Below are 18,312 nucleotides of genomic sequence, written 5' to 3'. Positions count from 1 at the left end.
AGAATCGGTGTGAATTGTGTACAAGCTTTATCCTACATATTTCGCCAGCATGGCTCCGTTTATTACATGGTTCTTTAAAAAGTGTCCACTACCAATACCCGCAAGCCCACACGACCTGATCATAAAAGCACAATGGAAAATTGTTCATGTAAGTCAGCGACGAGAAGAACGGGATGTGATGGGTGTAGGAATTCCTCGGATCCGCCTGTTGTCCCTGTTATACTAATCCATATAATGGGGTGTAACGTACTCCACATGCGAGCTAGCCACACCACCGAGCTAGCCACCTCAGACCAGTCTCTTGCAAAGATGATGCAAAAAATAAACCACAACGCCAGGTTTCGTTTAATTTTCATCGCTTTTCTCTTCATTGGATATTTCCACAGTGATTTGACAAGTGCGCGCATTATGGCCGGACTTGCCGCATGTACCACAACGCCGACCCTTTGCCTCATTCCTCGGCTTGCGACCCTGACTTCTGCGGATATCTTGCTGTATCTGCTGCTCAACATCCTTATGATCTTGAAGAGCCTGTCCCTCGGCAATAGTAATACTGCCTCCTTGAAGCAATCGCGTTTTGCTTGCTCTGCGCCGCTTGCTTAGTGTTGCATTTGCCGCTCGAAGTTGTTCATTCTCAGCCTTCAACAGCGCCATCCTATGCATTATGCCTCGTGCCCCCTTCGCAAATTGATCCATGGCCATTAATATTGATGTTGGCGAGCTTCCCTGATGACGACTTATCCGTTTTTTAATATAATCCGTTTGCGAAGTTGCTTCGGTTGGATTGTTTGGGGTCTTTGGAACCCACGGTAGGGGTAGCTCAACTGCCTCTTGCGCTGGCGATGGCGTCCGCAGGCTCACATCCAGCCGTGATAAGACACATTTTGGGTCAAATGGAACAAGTCCTGCACCTCTAAAGGCACCCTGGATATTTTGTTCCGTCATTGCAGATTTGAATGCGGTGAAGAACGCAGGTAGGAAATCCGCCTTCGTAATGTGTGTAATCCCCGCTCTCATCAGCCCTTCAATTTCTCGGCCATACGCCTTCTTAAGCGGCCCAAAACAGCCAACATCCAATGGCTGGAGAATATGAGATGAATGAGATGGCATGCAAAGCGTGATGATCTTATGGTCCTTGCAGAATAGCTCGAATTCCGTGGAGTGGTGGCTTTCATGCCCATCCATGATTAGAAGACGGTATGCACCTCGAGTTCGTGGCTTAGTATGCCTTTCGAAGTGCTGAATCCATTCAACGCCTTTCTCATTTGTTGTCCAGCCGTTATGAGTTGTAGAGATAACCCAATCCTTCGGCAGCGCACTATCTTCGTACCAGTTCGACAGGTGATACTGCCCCGCAACGATGATAAATGGCGGGATAGCCTCACCTCGAGAATTAATAGATTGAATTACCGAAACCCATTCTCTATCACCTGGTTGAGCTAAAGTTGGTTTCCCATGTCTATCTGAGCTTGTAACAACCATAGTGGTTGAGATCATGCCCATCATAAAGCCAGTCTCGTCAAAGTTATGGAAATCCTCCTCCAGGATGCCGTATTTCGCGACTGTGTTGCACACAAGCTCAAACCAGGGCTGAATTATCTTCGGATCTTCGCACAAGGCTCTCTGATAGTCATATCTACGCGTAAATCGCGTGGTTAGCTCTTTGTGGCGCTTAACAAATCTTGAAGCCCAGTTGACTCCCACAAGTGGCGCGTCGCGATCGGCAAGCAATCGATTAGCCATATCTCGCACACCACAGAGCCTGGGAAGAAATGATCGCGAATCTAAGTCAAGGATATATTGAATAATAATAGATTCCTCTAGATCCGTGAGTTTCCGAGAATTGGGCGTGGTGTCGCGTCGCGCAGTGATTCCTTTGAGGCGCTTGGCCAGAGTGCTTCGGTCAACCGTATAGATCTTTGCAGCAGCCCGGATGCTTAGTTCTGGGGTGTTTTGTATAGCCTCAACAGCTAAGATCATTCGACTCTCTTTACTTGAGGATTCCATAACTTTTGGTGGAGAAATCAGTGATTGAAGAAGCATAGTTCCATTTAGGTGATGGGGTGGCTAGCTCGGTGGTGTGGCTAGCTCGCATGTGGAGTACGTTATAGAAAAGACAGTCTTTAATCGGACGCACCCAAATCTCTATTCGGACGCACCCCCCCACATTCAGCCACACCTAAGGTACCTTAAGCCACATAGCCTCCGACTTCGCGGACTGAAGCAACCGACGTCGAAACTGTTCAGTGTTGGTTGTCATTGTCGCCATTCTTAAAACTAACCAATTAAGCATTGTTGAGGTGATAGAAATTCCTCTTTGACTTCTAAACCACCGACTGTCAGTTGTCAGTGGGTAGCAAGCGTCCCAGTAGTTCTTACAGGACTGCGGTCTAGATGCTAGGACTTCGAGACATGCAGAAGTCCTAGATCTTAACAGAAGCGCCAATCTGCATATAGCCATAAAATCCTGTTAAGACAAATATGTTAATTCGCAGTGTATTGAATACAATAGCTTTACAAGCCGTCGNAAGTGTGGTCAGCTTCGCCTTTAAGCCCCGATATTAGCTGGCTCATATGGAAGCAATTTCAGAACCTTGGGCAGCGCCTGCTCCGCATGGCTGATCTGTTCTAGCCTTTGGCTGACTTCTGCCCAGAAACTTTCATCATGTTCGGGCAAGTTCTCAATCACAGAAGATCGGCTGACGGGTGTATCATAACCTGGACCCCCATGGCCCATCAAAGTACAAGCCAGCGTAGAAACTCCCAGTCCAGCCCCAGCCAGAAGCTGTAATTGACAATTAACGCAACAATTTGATCCGGCGCCACAGTATGTATTCGTCAAAACGGCAGGCATGCCATTCCGGCTGCAGATGCGACCTCCATTGCTTTCCGCAGCGGTCATAGCTGGGACTAATGATAGATAATGGCGTGGTGTATGTCCAGCGTGCATGGCCAAATGGTAGGACTCATCTTCGGCCAACATTATTGTTGACTGGTCCTCAGTTGCCGGAATCAAAGCATCGTCGCATCGGCTGCAGCTAAGGTATGGCTTCGTCGGGATTGACAAACCACTATCCCACTCCTGATTTGCATGGTGTCTGGTAGAATTTTCATTGCCTGTAGTTGGGCCCGAGGTTGTCTCGAACGTAGTTTCCTGAAGAGCTTTTGTGTTAATGGAAATTCCATCAAGCTTGGAGTAGATTTGACAGACATCAATTACACCCATGAGTTCAGTATCGCTCAGAACCGACATGCTGAGGAAGTCTGCGGCAAAAGAGTCTTGACGATCCATACAAGGACGCTGTGGTAAAGCGTCGCTACATATTAGGCGCCTAGAGATCGAGGTCTGCCGGCTCCCTAATTGTCCTTGGATGCGGTTATGTTGAGGAGATTTTGTTATCTCAAATGAGAGTAAGTTGCGCTTGCGCTGCAGCATGCTACAGAGTTCTGGTCTTTGGGAGTGGCCCTGTTTGAGAAGGGTTTCTCTGTCTTGGGAGGCATGCTCCGCCATGACTCTGAAACTAGAGTTCTCTCCCTTCAAATCGTGGTTCCGCTCCCTGGAATCACCGTCAGATGGAATATCTCGGCCCTCTCGTTGATAAGTTGTCATCTATGTTAACCGAAATACCGTTGTGATTCAGTGAGGGAAATTAGGCAAGTGATGCAGGTATTCAGTGTTAGACAAGGACTCAAATGGCTGATAAGATCTATTGTTTTCCGAGGAATCAAAGTCAACCAGGTCAGGAGCGAGGTTGTTGAACAAAGAGCCGTGGGGCAGTTCTGGGAGAAGCAGCTGCCAGCCGGAACAATGGTCAGAAAATATGAGCGGTGAGGTACTAATTGCTTAGCACTACTCCGTACGATGCATTGGCGGCCATTCACTATTCAAGGCTCAAGGAGGGCTACAGGAGCAGGATGTAGCGATACGGTTACGAGGAAAGTTGTGTCACTGCCTGAATCCTTCTCGGATCCTTGTATATTGCGTATTTGTGTTGCACTAGTTGTCACGTAATTGGGGAGGTAATTTAGAATATGGAGGGTGTGCGTTTTGTGTGTTGTTGCAATTCATGTGCCCTCCCGCCAAATCTACCAAGTTACTTCTGCCTTAGCTACTACGGTTTTATCCGACGGGCATATCGTTTTAAGCCTGACCTTCCCAGCAAGCGCTCCAGACATAGGGGACGAACGCTGAGTAGGATGTTCGTGCGCTCGCCAAGGCAGCAGCGAATGGAGCGGCAATATGTGAGGAGACACCAGATGAATGACCATGCCAAGCTAGATCGGCAAAGCTACGACTGGCCAAACTGGCCCAACGGCGAGTGAGGAAACTCCCTGAGGGGGTTAGCAAGCACTCGAAACAGGTAGATACTGCATTACCCGGGAAGCATAATGGAGGATTGTATGATCAACAGAACAGAATAGAGTCGGACATCCTAGTCCAACGAGCAACCGGCGTGGCAAGGCTCCGCGGCTTCCTCCACAGGATTGAGATGGCGGAGTCAAACCAGTGCGAGTGTGGCCAATCACCGGAAACAGTTGAACATTTTCTGTTCCCATGCAGAAAGTGAACAGAGCAACAAAGAAATTTACTTGGGTACTCACGGACAAGGATGGGAAATCCCTCCTATTTTGTGGGAGGGAAAGCAGCGCCCAACGGCGACAAATGGAAGCCAGATATGGGAGCTGTAAAAGCGGTGATGAAATTCGCAATGGCAACGGGGAGACTCGACGCAGATCAGCGCTCATCAGATTAGGAAATTTTATGCGATATCATACTAAAAATAAACGGCCTCAATATTGGCAGACCGTGCTTCTGTCGCGTTGTGCGGCTCCAATTTAGTTTAACTATAGAAGGCACAGCACTCAAGCCTAAATTGCATCATGACTACCAACCTTCTGAAGGTTGGCCAGCCTCTCGTCTCCTGATTTCTATGATTTTATGACATCCAGCAATTACTCCGAAGCTTCTTGCTCAATCAACAGAGGCAGTCTTATCCGACAATATCCGATTCATTGTAATTCGGGCCGTTGTGTCGAGCTACCAATTTGCCGGTAGATTCAACGTTTCTCGGTTAAATAGCGTGGCTGTCTTTTTCGGATATCATCCGAGCCAAGCCAATGAAGCTATTCGTCTTCCGGCAAAGATGGCTTCATGTCTCAAGTCTCTGCTCACCACAATCTTCATAAGGAGTGTCTGGGCAATGGGATAACAGACGCGCCACACGAGCCGTCCAGCATAATGGTTGGTTTGTAACAGGGATCTACCCCTGTCTCTGCTGCTGGATACTCGGGTTTCCTGTTTCCACAATAGGGTCAATTCTTGCCTTCAAAAGTCTGAGAGTCTATCGCTTGATCCTCTGCGTCTTTGTTGGCGTCGCCTCTTCTTTAGCGGCGGTCTTTTCCCAACCTTACCCCTCCAGCAGCGCCACAGCCAGCTCTCCTGAGTTTTAGCGCCAATTCCCATTTCACCCTGTTATCTATTCAACACCTCTGGCCGTCGGAAGTAGATCTCAGGCTTGTCGGTGCTCAGCCGCCTTGTGGCGCGCATCAGTGCGGGGAGCTAGCGCCACTGGTGTTCACGACGGGGCCGTGGCCGGGCCGATAGCCGTACTATAGAAACACCCACGTACGCCATCATCTGGTCCCGCATTAGCCTGCGTCTGTTCATGGTAATGCAATGAGCCATTCCGACAGGAAGACCCCACACAACCTCAACATGAACGATTAGATACAACGCGGCTACATGGGGGTCTTAAAGTCAACCCCCGTGAGTGTGGAGCACCACCGGGTTTGGGGATGGCGCTGAGTAGGAAATGGTCGGTGATTGGGAAAAAGCACGGTACTTTCGGGCCTGTTATTCTCTTAGATGAAAATGTGAGTCCATTGTCTAGTATCTTTGCACGGGTGGATTTCAACATCATCTCAACCGCATCTTTATGTCACAGTAACGTCAACCGTCTTAAAGATGTCCGTGCGCTACATCATGGTGATCCAAGGCTAATTAGTTGTGGGGAAAGGTAAAATAATTTGGTCTAGTAGTATTTACTGTGAGAGGCTGAGCCGCTGTTTATTCAACATAAGGGTGCCATACAATTGTCTATCTAAAGCTAAGGAAGAAAAGGAGAAAGCAAGCTCGCGACCATATTGCTGCTGCGTGGCAGCTTAGGCGAAATGAAGTAATTTAAACACGTCGGACTGGTCCGGCACCGAAGCTCCGGGCCCGGCAGAGCCGGGTCCACAGCATCGGGCGTAGCCCGTGACATTTACAAATAGAAAGTCATGTACTTGTGGACTGTACATCCAGCTAAGCCGAACCATTGTCTTAATACAGAAATGAGATTACAATTAAAACGTGTTCCACTACTAAAAGCAAATTCTTACTATGATGGGCTGCTCAATCCGGCGAGATTTAGATCGGAGCCGAATTGCCCGAAAGGTGCAAAACGTCATCTCTCTCATCGTCGCAGCAATCTCTCATTGTTCTGTCTTGGCGCGAACCCACGCCAAGATACACCATTTAGCCAGAATATGGTCTCAGAAAAGCATGGCAGCAAGTCCGGCCATAGCAACAACACCGAGACCAGGGTATTGTTTTTGAGCCGCGGCAGTGACAGGTGGTTTCGAAGTCGTCGGCCTGGGAATAGCTTTCGTGGACTGAGCAGAGGGACGAGTAGTGTTGGTGTGAAGAGAAACTAGAGATGGAGTAGCAGGCCTTTTGGTTTGAGGCGGCGACGGAGTTGTTGTGTTCAGACTGGTTATGCCAGTCTTGGTCAGGGTGCAAGGACAGTTTGTGATTGTCAAGGTAGTCGGCTTGGTGACTGTGTACGTAACATTTCCCACAGCAAATTTTGTAGGCTCCTATCTTGCTTGATTAGTAATCCTGACCATAGCGAAAGGGAGAAATAGGATACGTTGTATGAAACTCACTGGGCAGTAGGTGGTGTATGCAGTGCGTATGATAGTGGGAGACGCAGTACTATTTGTTCCCACAGAAACAACTGCAAGAGTCAATGCAGCAGAAATGACGTGGAGGACTTTCATTGCTTCGAGTTTCTTGAGAGACAAATCCTTGAGTCTACTCTAAGCCCTTCGAATGGGTGTCAATGAGTCACCAAAGAGAGTGGGTCTTCGGTGGATAATGAGTGTAACAAGTTTAGAGATGAAAAAAAGGTTAAACCTTAGGTGGGATGATTGGCATGCCTAGTATTTATAAATTCGGCAAGGCTGGCGCAATGGATCAATTGTGAAGTTACAAGTAGTGGATCAGTTGTAAGCGTTTGCTGGATAGCCTACCTAGGACAGGAACCCGGGCTCACAGAGACACCTGCCCCCGAACATCGACAACTGGGCAACGACGGTGACCCCAAAACCCCCTGTAGCACAAAGCACTTGTGTCCACACGGCTGTGCAGAACGGACATTGCCCGAGTATCTTAATATTCTCCCACCCAGCATAGTGGGTCACCCGGGGCGAGGGCTACCTCGAATTGAGAAGGTGGACAAGAAATGCCATGATACTGTGCAGGGTGCTGTCCTTTGATTGGCTAAGAGCTATTAGAAGGCACTATTTCAAAGCCTTTCTTCCTGTTGCTTCCACCGCCGTCTTTGGCGGCGGAACTAGTAGCCTGCGAATGTCTTCAAACAGTGGCTGAAACAGACCTCACGTGAGCAGGCCTCAACACCAACACAGGCGTACGTTTTCTATAGCTAGATGAATTCAACAAGCATCAATCAACCAGTTACGAGTACCCAAACCGCGTGATAATTATCACCCGAATAGAAGCCTTGCGCTTCCAACACTTCCAATTTGTAAAGGAACGCGGCAATTCGAGCGGATAATGCCAGGATACATAACTTTGAAAGCCCGCCCTGGTGGCTGCAAGAGCACTGCATTCATTGGATTGACTGACTTGCACACCGCCCTGGTTTGCATCTAATTGAGGACTGTCGGAAGGATCTTACTGTAAGCAGAATATGATATCTTTATTTCCTCCTCTAGAAGACCTGAAAAACAATAGCACAAATAGGGCCGAATTGGAAGAGCGCTTGCACGCGGCGCAGCCGAGCCTCCGTCATAGGTGACATAAGAGCCGGCGACATTGCTGTCAAGACCAGAGTTTTTCAGACCGATCTTGGAAATATTGTACGGGAAAGCCAGTTACGTTCGAACAGTGATTTTCGCACACCGTCCCAGCACTGCGGTGGTTGTCCTAGGGCTCCCAATAGTCTGGACTATTAACTGGACTAATAGTTCAAACTGCAGTCCAGACTATTAGTCCATAGACTAATGGTCCAGTCTGCGGAAGTTGGACTAGACTGCTGGTCCAGTTTACATGAGATGCACTAGACCGTCAGTGCAGTCCAACGTTTCAAGACCAACCAATAGTCCAGTCTGGCAATGGAACACTAATAGTTTGAACTATTAGTTTGGCAACGCGCGACGCGTCTAAGTCGCGTGGCGCGTTAAGTGGTTTTCTCTGGGCCGTGGCAGCAAAACGTTCCGTCGGAACTGCCATCCAGCGACTAAAAAATAATTACTCTTACAGAAGCTCCAGAATTACGCCATCCGCACCTCTTGGTCGATGACACCTTTGCCTCGATCTTTCAGATACACAGGCTTAACACCCATGTTGGGGTTTTTGGAGACCTCAATCGTTGTAATAATTGTGTCTTGTACGAACCGAAAAAAATACCCTTGGAAACCATAACTAACTGATGATCATTCGCAAAGGACCCTCGCTCTGATCGTTGGGACCAGCGCTCCTAATAGTGTGGACCAAAAACTGTACTATTAGTGCACACTGCAGTGCACACTATTAGTGCCCGCACTATTAGTTCAGTGTACGTCTCTCGCACCAAACTGATGGTTCAGTGTGGAGTCGGCACACTACACTGATAGTCCAGTGTAGCTCGACCAGACGGATGACCAGTTCAGTGTGAGAGTGGCACACTAATAGTGACACTATTAGTGCCAGTCGACGCTCGGCGACGATCATTGGTCAGCGAGCTGTGACGGAGCTAAACTGGGAAATTGAAGGTGGGGGGCCACATTGTGGCACGTTTCGTCTTTGGACATGAGCCCTTAAGGTAGCGGTTGGTAGGAATTCTGGCCAGAAACCAAGTTTCCACGATGTAAACTGGCTGGTTAGTCCAGCAGCAGGCTATCAAGCCCTCAATGTCCTGGACTCCTGGGTGCTTGAGTGAGAAGTTGTTTAATACAGCACTCTCCGTGCAGCATGATCGCACTTCCTGTCTACATGCCGTATTTATCTGAAGTTCTAAATCATGTCTTCCGTCTTTGATCACTCTGACTCTGCTAGTGCTATTGACATCGGTCACAGCACAGGCCATCTGGATGATCCTAACTCTGTTATCGATACAGAAGCCACCTCGTCGCCGGCACCATCGTCCTCGCCAGCTCTTACCGCTCCCCGCCCTAGGACATCTCCCATTTGGCAGTACTGTCGAAGAGAAGAAGGCAAGGCTGTCCCGGCGGCCTGGGTTGATTCCAACGGAACAAAATGGTGGCATTGCCAGCCATGCTTTGATAAGAAAAGACCAAAGAGGTACAATTACTCTGGAGGGTCGTCCGTCATCGTCAATCACTTGCGAAAGGAGCACCATATCATGATTGCTGGAAGACAGGAGTCTAGGCGGGAAGTAACGCAAAGTCGCCTTGGAGATATCACTGCCTTCCTGGCCAAAGATACGCCTTCCTTAATCAAGAAACGCAAGGCGACCGCAGAGGAGGATGCTCTGGACCAGGCCACACTGCGCGAATTGTACTGCCGCTACACAGTAGCCTGCAGCCTCCCCTTTGCTCATGCCGAGCAACCAGCCTTTCGTGACCTAATCCGGTATATTCGCCCGGCTTCCGATGATCTCCTCCCAAGGTCTGGCGATACGGTTAGGACCGACTTGCAAAGGGCCTACATCAACAAGGAGTTTGTTAAAAGGGCCTTGCAGAATGCCCTCTCGTCGATTCACGTCGTCCCCGACAATTGGACATCGCCAAATTGTTTAGGAGTAATAGGCTTCACTGTTCAGTTTGTCACTGAAGATCACGGTTTGCTGTCCCTTGTGGTGAGGATAAAAGAATTAGAAGGCCAGCACAGCGGCGAGAACATGGCAGAAGCAATCATGGAGTTCATACGAGAATACGGAATAGCCTCAAAGGTGGGATACTTCATGATGGATAATGCCAGCAATATGAACACCATGATCGACAAGGTTTCCGACGACTTGGAACGTGAGTTTGACGTTTTCTACGATCCTCTTCCTCACCGACTTCGCTGTTTCGGCCACATAATCAGCATGGCCGTGATGGAATTTCTCATCGGAAAACGACCGCCTACAACAAACCCCTACCACGGGCCATCCAACGAGGGAGTCGAGCAGTGGAGAAAGCGAGGGGCAATAGGCCAACTGCACAATATCGTAGTCTATATCACTTGGACCCCACAACGGCTCCAAACATTCACCACTCTCAGCGACGGTCTCAGACTGCGACGTGATAATGACACCCGCTGGAACTCGTGGTATGGAATGGTTGAGTGGGCTCTCCGGCCCAAAGTACGGCAGGCCATCACCATATTTTGTGCGCAAGAGCCGGCTCTGCAGGACGATGCTCTGACCCCGTCTGACTGGGCAACTTTGGCCGAGATTCACAAATTCCTCGAACCATTTTACGATGCTACAATAGCCAACGAAGGCATGAGAGATTCCATCTCGGACATTCTGCCTACCATGGACTATCTCCTGCATCACATTGAGGCTGCCAGGAAGGCCACCGCCCTTCCCCACTTGGCTGCAATGATGGAGACTGCCTGGGCTAAACTGGCCGACTACTACGAATTGACGGAAGACTCACCAGTCTATTCGGCAGCGACAGTATTAAACCCGTCTCTTAAGTGGGCATATATGGAGAAGACTTGGGAGGACAAAATTGAATGGATTGAGAGAGCTAAAGCTCGCGTAGGGCAGTTGTGGAGGGAGACGTACAAATCAACCACCTCCTGCCCAGTTCTTCGTCCGGGCTCCGCACAACAGACAACTACAAGGCGACTAAACGGATACAAAATGTGGATGAAAGAGCAAAGGGCCACTATTTTCAACATGGATGACGACGAGTACGAAGTGTATTGCCGTGAACCTGTGATGATGGTATCAGATCCGTTGAAATGGTGGTTAGAGTCAGCGCAGCGCCGACGGTTTCCTAACTTATCTTTGATGGCCATCGACATTCTATCGATTGCGCCCATGTCTACGGAGACAGAGCGACTTTTCTCCAAAGCCAAACTTTCGGTAACCGACCAGCGAGGATCTATGAATGTTGAAACGTTGAATCTATTGGAGTGCCTACGATCCTGGGATTGTAGTGCTCTAATTATTCCGTCAGAGGTAAGCTTCTATGTCGCCATGTGTACGGTGCCATTGATCTAAATATAAACTCTAGAGCCATTATGTCGGCCAGACAGACGCAGATGTCATCATTGATACAGTGGAATCAGGAACTTGATGAATTACTTGGTGGGCGAGCGGAGCGGCGTTCCAAAAATGCCATTGGAAAGCGGTGCATGTCGAGCGCGGGGGGCCGACAAGGTGACCCTTGGATTTTACACTAATAGTGCAAACTATGGTTTGCACTATGGTTTAGTCTGATGGTGACAGACGGACCAACAGTGCAGTATGGGCTTGTCAAGCACACTGGTAGTTTAGTGTAGCCGTTTCAAACGCACTGGTGGTTTAGTGCGGTCCAATCAAACGCACTAAATGAGCAGTTTGGGGTGTCCACACGCACTATTTACACTATTAGGAGCACTGATTGGATGTATCGGTCTCTTGCGTTAAGCTGAATAAGTCCCTGCACATAGATGTGGGCCACCCCCCCATATGGGCCGCCTAAAAATATCCACAGACCAAACCCAACTTCTATTTTATCATAGTTTATTCGCCTAATCAATTTGAACTACAATGCAGTTTTCTTCATTTTCAGATACTTCAGGCTCTTCTTCATCTCCTTCATTATTTTCAGCTACATCAATTTCCTCTTGTGCGCGCTGTATTGCTTTGATATCCGCGAACCTCGAATTTGGGCTAGTTTCGACCTTCTTTCTTCGCTTCGGTCTGGCAGCCTCTAGCTGTGCTTCTAGTGCCTGAATCTGCAATTGGGCTTTTGCAAGAAGGCTATCCTTCTCATCAAACCCTTTTGTAATCTTTCTAAAGAGCAATCGCTTCGTAGGCATATCGCTTTCTAGTTGGCTAAAATGGAGTACCTGAACCTTGAGATCTTTGGACCTCTTAGGAGTAGCCCACGCGATCTGTGACGTCTCCGACATCCAAGATTTGCGAGATGAAGGAGTTCTCAATTCATCGGTAGTTTTTCGTGCGTTATTCTTACCCTTGTTACTGTTCTCCAGTAGGAGACGGCTCAAAAGAGGCTTTGCAACTGACACTGGCCAGAGACCGCTTGCTTTCCAACCACCCTTAATGTTTGATGCAGACAGCGCCTGTCTCCGAGCTTTCTGGTAGCATATGAGAAAGTTTTGCTTGCCGACCGGGCTCGAATCGGTCAAGAGGCTCAGAAATCCGACCTCTTTGCGGTAGAAGTGCTTGAGAGGTGAGAAGACAGACAGATCGAGAGGTTGCAGGACATGTGAGGTATGAGGGGGGAGGTAAAGTAGATGAATCTTGTGCTGATAGCATAGGTACATGAAATCAACCGACTCGTGGCTTCCATGCCCGTCTAAAACTAACAATCTTCGCTCCGAAGGGTCAGATGGCTGGGTCCTGGGGATGAACATCTTTTCAAGCCACTCGATCGCAGTTTGGTCTGAAGTCCAGCCGTTTTTTGTCGCTGTGAATTGCCAATCCTTGAAATAGCCTAAGTCGTGCGGAAACCATTGTTGCTGAACGGTTTTACCCTTGAATATAACCAAGGGCGGCAGTGCGCAGCCAGTAGCCGACACGCATTCGATAAAGGACGTCCAGGCTCTCGAACCCGGCGTTTTCTTCTGAACGGAGCGTCTCTCCGAACTCCCAACAACTAGACCATTCTCCCCTAAGCCTTCCATGATGCCCGCTTCATCCATGTTGTACCTGTTCTCTGGCTTAATGGCCTGAATCTCGGGAATATAGAAATTTCTAAACCAAGGTCGAATTACCTGAGTGGAAGCACCGTTAACACGTGCAGAGTCCCTATGATAACACCTCTGCGTCCGAATTTCAGGGTTTCTTCTCAAAAAAGCCTGCATCCAGTGTTTTCCAAGTGGTTCGTGGTCCCCTCTAACAGCAAGCATCCGCTGCGCGAACTGTCTGATCTGCGAGTGTGTGGGAGGGAGGCCTAGAGCGTCCTGGATTAGAATCCATTCGGTAAGTTTATTTTCTTGCGTCTGGGAAAGCCTCTGAAGGGAAGAAAATGCATCCTTTCTACATTCCCGGCCATGCATGCGGTTGAAGAGAGTGGCTCTAGGAATACCCCACTCCATCGAGGCCTTCCGGATAGACTTCCCATTGGCGACCGCCTCAAGTGCCTGGCTGATGTCATGTTCGGTATATGAGGTTTTCATTGAGTCAGGAGTGCACATGCGAAATTGTAATACATTTGAGCCATAATTCATAGAGTTATCAAGTATCGAAGTAAATGGTACGGTTGATTGTGCGGGTTTATGCGGGTGGCCCATATGAGGGGGTGGCCCACATCTATGTGCAGGGACTTAGGTGTTAGTCTGTCAAGCGAACAATGTGCATAATGGAACTCAATTCCGAGTACTTACTGAGGATATAAATTCAGATGAGAACGGTTCACCTGATTAAAGCGCCACAGCAGGTATTTTGCTGCTTTGTTGACATCTTTCCCTCCAGCGTAGTCCGGGAAATAGTTTCCCAATAGCGATCGCGTCAACTTCTGTTTGAATATGTCGACCTTATTGAGGAACAAGATGATGCTAGTTCTCATAAACTGTAACGGGCCAAGGCCGCTTGGACAACGGCTGCGCCGTCTATCACCACCTCCCATAGTAGATTCATTCTAGAACATTCTATGGAGGCGCAATGGGGGGATATAAGGCGCTGTCATTATCTCACGATGTAGTAGATTCTCTTCTTCCCCATCTTGATAGTAAACAGCATAGGAACTAGTTAGTTGAATCAACTCGCTAGAGGCCCTTCACATAAACGGCTTAACAGCGATTCATATGCAGGTGACGAAATTGCATTTGTCTATTTTTCTGAGATTCTGCACTGCGCGGTCGCTTGCGAAGCGGTAGCTGCAAAACTTTTCAGTATTGTCATCGTAATATCTAGTGAATCGGATGATCGGCGACGGGGGTTCGCATTGTCATAGGCGACGCTCGACACATTCCGACGCCCTTCTGCTTGTTGTGCTTTTACAATTTGAACACTAGAATCCCACTATGCCCAAGTCGTTAACCAATCGCAAGCAACATCCATGGGTGCGTTATTATTATTCAACGAGGAACCAGGACGAGATTCTGGTGCCAATGTACTATCCCCGCGGGTCTAGCCGTGGCGCCAAACCGCAACAGGCTGTCCGGCCGAACGAATCTATGCTTGCTCGATATCTCGACGAGAATCGACCCAAATAACTCTTTGTAAATGAGGTATTGACGCAGAAGTATAATTGACTATCGAAGAGAAAAGAGAAACGGTTGATATACATGTATACCGGCGGGATCCAGCGAAACAGTCATCAAGGGTTGTTGCCCCACAAGTCACGAAGTGAGTCGACTGAGAGTTGTTCCGGTGGTCAAGATCCTTATAGTATGACAATGTCACATAGCACGCTTGATTGGATAACTGGACAACGATCGATAGAAGATCCCCAGTGAATCGCGCAACGAGACTCCTCCTACAGACTCTTGATTTCCCACCTAAAACAGTGGGATCATATGAAAACTAAATACACTTGACATCGAACGATTTAATCCACCACATCGGGTATGTCAGCCATTGTACGAAATATCCTGGCAGGGAGCTCCGATAAAGTCCCCAGTCCCGTCGGTACCATCGGCTCATAGAAACAGACTCTCATTCTTGTATGATCCTTGACACAAGGTCGGCTGCAGCCACGGTCTCTTCGTCGCGGAAGTGCTTTCCTACAAGTTGTAACGCAATGGGAGCGGCTACGTAGGTCTCGGGGGTGTCTGGGAGAATTCATTTCGTTATCATGGGTGCCAAACGTTAAATGAGTTTGCGCAGTCAGACTTACACTTCTTGGACTCCCGCTCGTCCACCGCGGAACGAAATTGGTATTCACATACCGTATCTATCACCGGGTCGACTTTCAAACCTGTCGGAAAAGTTATGGAAGGCATGTCGAGAACGTTCCAGACGGACGTGTAATGAACATATTGTCCACCACCCAAGGTTGCGGCGGCGCCAACGTAAGCAGGGCAAAGGATGAAATCGACACCACGGTCTTTCATGATGTGATGGTAGCTTATACCTGTTAGCGAAGAACAAACGTGATCGACGGTGGCACCTACGTCTCCCGGTAGGCATCGCGCCGAATGTTTAGTTCCCAATTTTCTGTTACAGAGATAGGATTGATGTTTGATACACTAAAAGCCCACTCTGTCAAGAAGGCAACCGGTTCCCCACCGCTCGCCAAGATGTCCTTCTGAGTGCGGGCGCCATCAGGGAAGTAGAGTGCTGAGACAATATCCCATCCCTCCTGGTGGTTGTATGGGGCAAAATCAACCACTTTGGTACCGGATTGCCGAAGTTTGGATACGGCATATTTCAAAGCGCGGGTGACCGGCGGATGGGGGGGGACACATCTGAGCAGAAAGGATGAGTTAGCCACAAAGGTTCGAGTCCCGAGATAAGCTTCCTTGGATTTCTCTGGGAACCATTTCGGTACTCACTCGTCGTCCCAGATAACACCTAACGTAATCTGCGCGGGTTGGAACGGGCCTATTCTCTTCCATGGCAGTGGCACCAGTGATGTTTCTTCCTCCCAAGGTTCCCGGTCAAGTACTGCGCCCTGGAACAGATCGAGATCCGCGACACTGTTGGCTAGCGGCGAAATGACGCAGTGGATGCTTTCCTGTCCACGTCCCGGTATACAGACACCTTTGTATGGATTGCGTAGAGCTGTGGTGCGAAGACCATACACCCCACAAAATGCTGCTGGGACTCTGACAGAGCCGCCAATGTCGGTGCCAATTCCCAGTGCGGCACAGAGGAGACCTTGGCCGGCTGTTCTCGGGGCTTGATGATAAAGTGGGTTCATCAATATGGGAAGCAAGAGAGGGTGATGGGGACACTTGGCCATGGCCCCAAATACGTATCGATGGAGAAGTCCGTGCCTGGAGGCCAGCGATGGCCATATCTTGAACTCGGCCGCCATGGGGGACTGTTGTAGTAAAAGGTAGTGAGGGGGAAAGAGGGGACCGGCAAAAGAAAACACACTTCACGTCCCCTTGGCAGGATTGGACGGTCCTGCGAGTCGGTCAAGTACCGCCGCAAGTGTGTCTTTCCAGGAAATGCCCCTCTCTCTGTGCAAGGGCAAATTCTTCTCTCGTTGAGATTGATTTGTAGGCATTGTGAGCTTGAAGCATCCACCTTGAGAACCAAGGACGGGGAGTGCGTGGATCGGGGCCGGAGCGGATCTTCAACGATCGGTCTTTTTGTTTGCGAGGACGGGACGAGGACGGGACTAGGACGGAAGTGTGGCTGATCGGGACTGGCATCGCTTGGAATGGAAGGAGGATGGAGGGAAGGTGGCACGGTCGTGGCTGGAAGGGTTCAGGGCGCTATGCGGTCCGTGTGTAAGAGGGCACGGAAGGAAGAGCCTTTCGTTCCTCAAGGCATAGAGTCTGTCTCAATTGAAGGCTGTTCTTAGGCCGGAAGAGTTGGCGTATTTCCAGAAACCAGGGTAGTTAATTCGGAGCTGTTGTCGCTATCTGATCCGGTGACAAAAGCCATATTAGTAGTGTTGATGGAACTGAGATCTTGACAATGGGGATAATCACCTCATTTCCGTATCATTGCCAGCGCAAGCGTCAAAAATCCACAGCACGTGACACTATTCTACTCGTCGTCCCAGGGCAAAAAGAATCCTCGGCTAAACGGCTAAATTCTTCCCGAGTTCTGATTGGCTGAAAATAAAAGTCGCATCATGTGATGTCGTGTCCGCGACGCGTTTATCCTCGAAACTGAATTGCTCCAAGTACGTCCGCAAGACGCGTTGATAGAACAACACCTTAAGCACATCCAACACCAATGTGTGCTCAATCTTCCGGCTTCAGGTTTCGTGATTTCCTTTGGAAATGGAGGCCTCTAGCTCGCTGCCTTCTTTACAAGGGTCAACTATCGTAGTCCACCCCTTCATCGATTCCCAGCCAACGAGGTGCTGTGCCAGATGTAGTGATGCAACTTTATAGTACACGTACGTATGTACGTACTGTATTTTGGCCATAGTACCGTACGTACCATTGAGTCGTACGTACAAGTACGTTCATACAAATTTCCCCTTTCCATTTTGGGTAATAGTGAGCCCCGCCCTTCTACCATTTTTGGGCCTCAAACCTCAGATTCCACCTCGGTGCCAACACCCAATATATCACCTGTCGACTGTAATACACCCTCCTACTCAAAGTCCGTGTTGGTTGAGGCCATTGCGCCATCCATCCAGACCTTCCTGCCATGCGCATTTACAAACAACTCGAGATATGAATCTTCGAGTTCTAGCCAATCCTTCTCCTCAAGATCCGCCCAGCGCTTCTTATGGGAACACTTCTGGTCCTTGAGACGATCCAACACGCGGTCGTTCATAAAAATGAAGGCCTGCATGTCAGCGTGCACTGGCGTAAGGCGATTCCGAGCTTTTGTATGTATAAAACTAATAGCAGAGAAGCTTCGTTCTGAGGGTACGGAGTTCGCAAGTGTGTTCATGATCTTCACAGCTACTCTAGCCAGAATCGAGCCCTGGTTGAGGAGACACTGCCATGCCATTGCTGGCTTAAAGCCATCGTCGTATACAGCACTGTGCTTATTAAATAAGCCGTCTGGGCCGCCAGTACGCATCCGGAAATGTGTGAATTCGGAAAGAGCACGGTGATATTCGCTGTCGTTTTTCAACTGTTTCCGCAAATACTCTTGTACGCGCGCGAAGACGCTAGGCGGCAGCTTCGAATTTGGGCCGGTTGTATCGGGCCGGAGGGCATCGGCGATCCAATGTATGTCGTACGTTTGCTTATCAAGCCGTGCTTGGAAGATCGCGTTAATATCGTCCCACGGAACATCGGGAAACTGATCAGCCTCTCTCATCTCAGCCCATTTGCGTTTG

At 49.1% G+C, this 18,312-nt stretch overlaps 6 protein-coding genes across 6 annotated transcripts; 1 reads left to right on the top strand and 5 right to left on the bottom strand.

Moving 5' to 3' along the window:
- Positions 1-345: 345 nt before the first annotated feature.
- VFPPC_11614 (DDE superfamily endonuclease) lies at positions 346-2,007 on the bottom strand (the record flags this gene model as incomplete). Its single annotated transcript, XM_018289744.1, has 1 exon — positions 346-2,007. The coding sequence occupies one exon, from the start codon at positions 2,005-2,007 to the stop codon at positions 346-348; it is 1,662 nt and encodes a 553-aa protein (XP_018136368.1).
- A 541-nt stretch (positions 2,008-2,548) lies between these two features.
- VFPPC_12386 (hypothetical protein) lies at positions 2,549-3,253 on the bottom strand (the record flags this gene model as incomplete). Its single annotated transcript, XM_018290286.1, has 1 exon — positions 2,549-3,253. One exon carries the CDS (start codon positions 3,251-3,253, stop codon positions 2,549-2,551), a length of 705 nt encoding a protein of 234 aa, XP_018136369.1.
- A 3,281-nt stretch (positions 3,254-6,534) lies between these two features.
- Positions 6,535-7,041, bottom strand: VFPPC_17028 (hypothetical protein; the record flags this gene model as incomplete). The annotated part of the gene is made up of 2 exons (XM_018294778.1): positions 6,535-6,858; positions 6,928-7,041. The coding sequence occupies 2 exons, from the start codon at positions 7,039-7,041 to the stop codon at positions 6,535-6,537; spliced, it is 438 nt and encodes a 145-aa protein (XP_018136370.1).
- Positions 7,042-9,284: 2,243 nt separating this feature from the next.
- VFPPC_18520 (transposase-like protein) lies at positions 9,285-11,517 on the top strand (the record flags this gene model as incomplete). Its single annotated transcript, XM_018292758.2, has 2 exons — positions 9,285-11,399; positions 11,455-11,517. The coding sequence occupies 2 exons, from the start codon at positions 9,285-9,287 to the stop codon at positions 11,515-11,517; spliced, it is 2,178 nt and encodes a 725-aa protein (XP_018136371.1).
- A 436-nt stretch (positions 11,518-11,953) lies between these two features.
- On the bottom strand, positions 11,954-14,016 carry VFPPC_12389 (transposase; the record flags this gene model as incomplete). The annotated part of the gene is made up of 2 exons (XM_018290287.1): positions 11,954-13,700; positions 13,775-14,016. 2 exons carry the CDS (start codon positions 14,014-14,016, stop codon positions 11,954-11,956), a joined length of 1,989 nt encoding a protein of 662 aa, XP_018136372.1.
- A 1,031-nt stretch (positions 14,017-15,047) lies between these two features.
- On the bottom strand, positions 15,048-16,371 carry VFPPC_12390 (fatty-acid amide hydrolase; the record flags this gene model as incomplete). Its single annotated transcript, XM_018290288.1, has 4 exons — positions 15,048-15,163; positions 15,229-15,458; positions 15,506-15,799; positions 15,887-16,371. 4 exons carry the CDS (start codon positions 16,369-16,371, stop codon positions 15,048-15,050), a joined length of 1,125 nt encoding a protein of 374 aa, XP_018136373.1.
- Positions 16,372-18,312: the final 1,941 nt, after the last annotated feature.

The sequence above is a fragment of the Pochonia chlamydosporia genome, chromosome 3 (assembly GCF_001653235.2).
Source record: "Pochonia chlamydosporia 170 chromosome 3, whole genome shotgun sequence".
NCBI lineage: Eukaryota > Fungi > Ascomycota > Sordariomycetes > Hypocreales > Clavicipitaceae > Pochonia > Pochonia chlamydosporia.
Note: the sequence above shows the minus strand (reverse complement) of the source record. Positions and strands in the feature narration are given on the sequence as shown.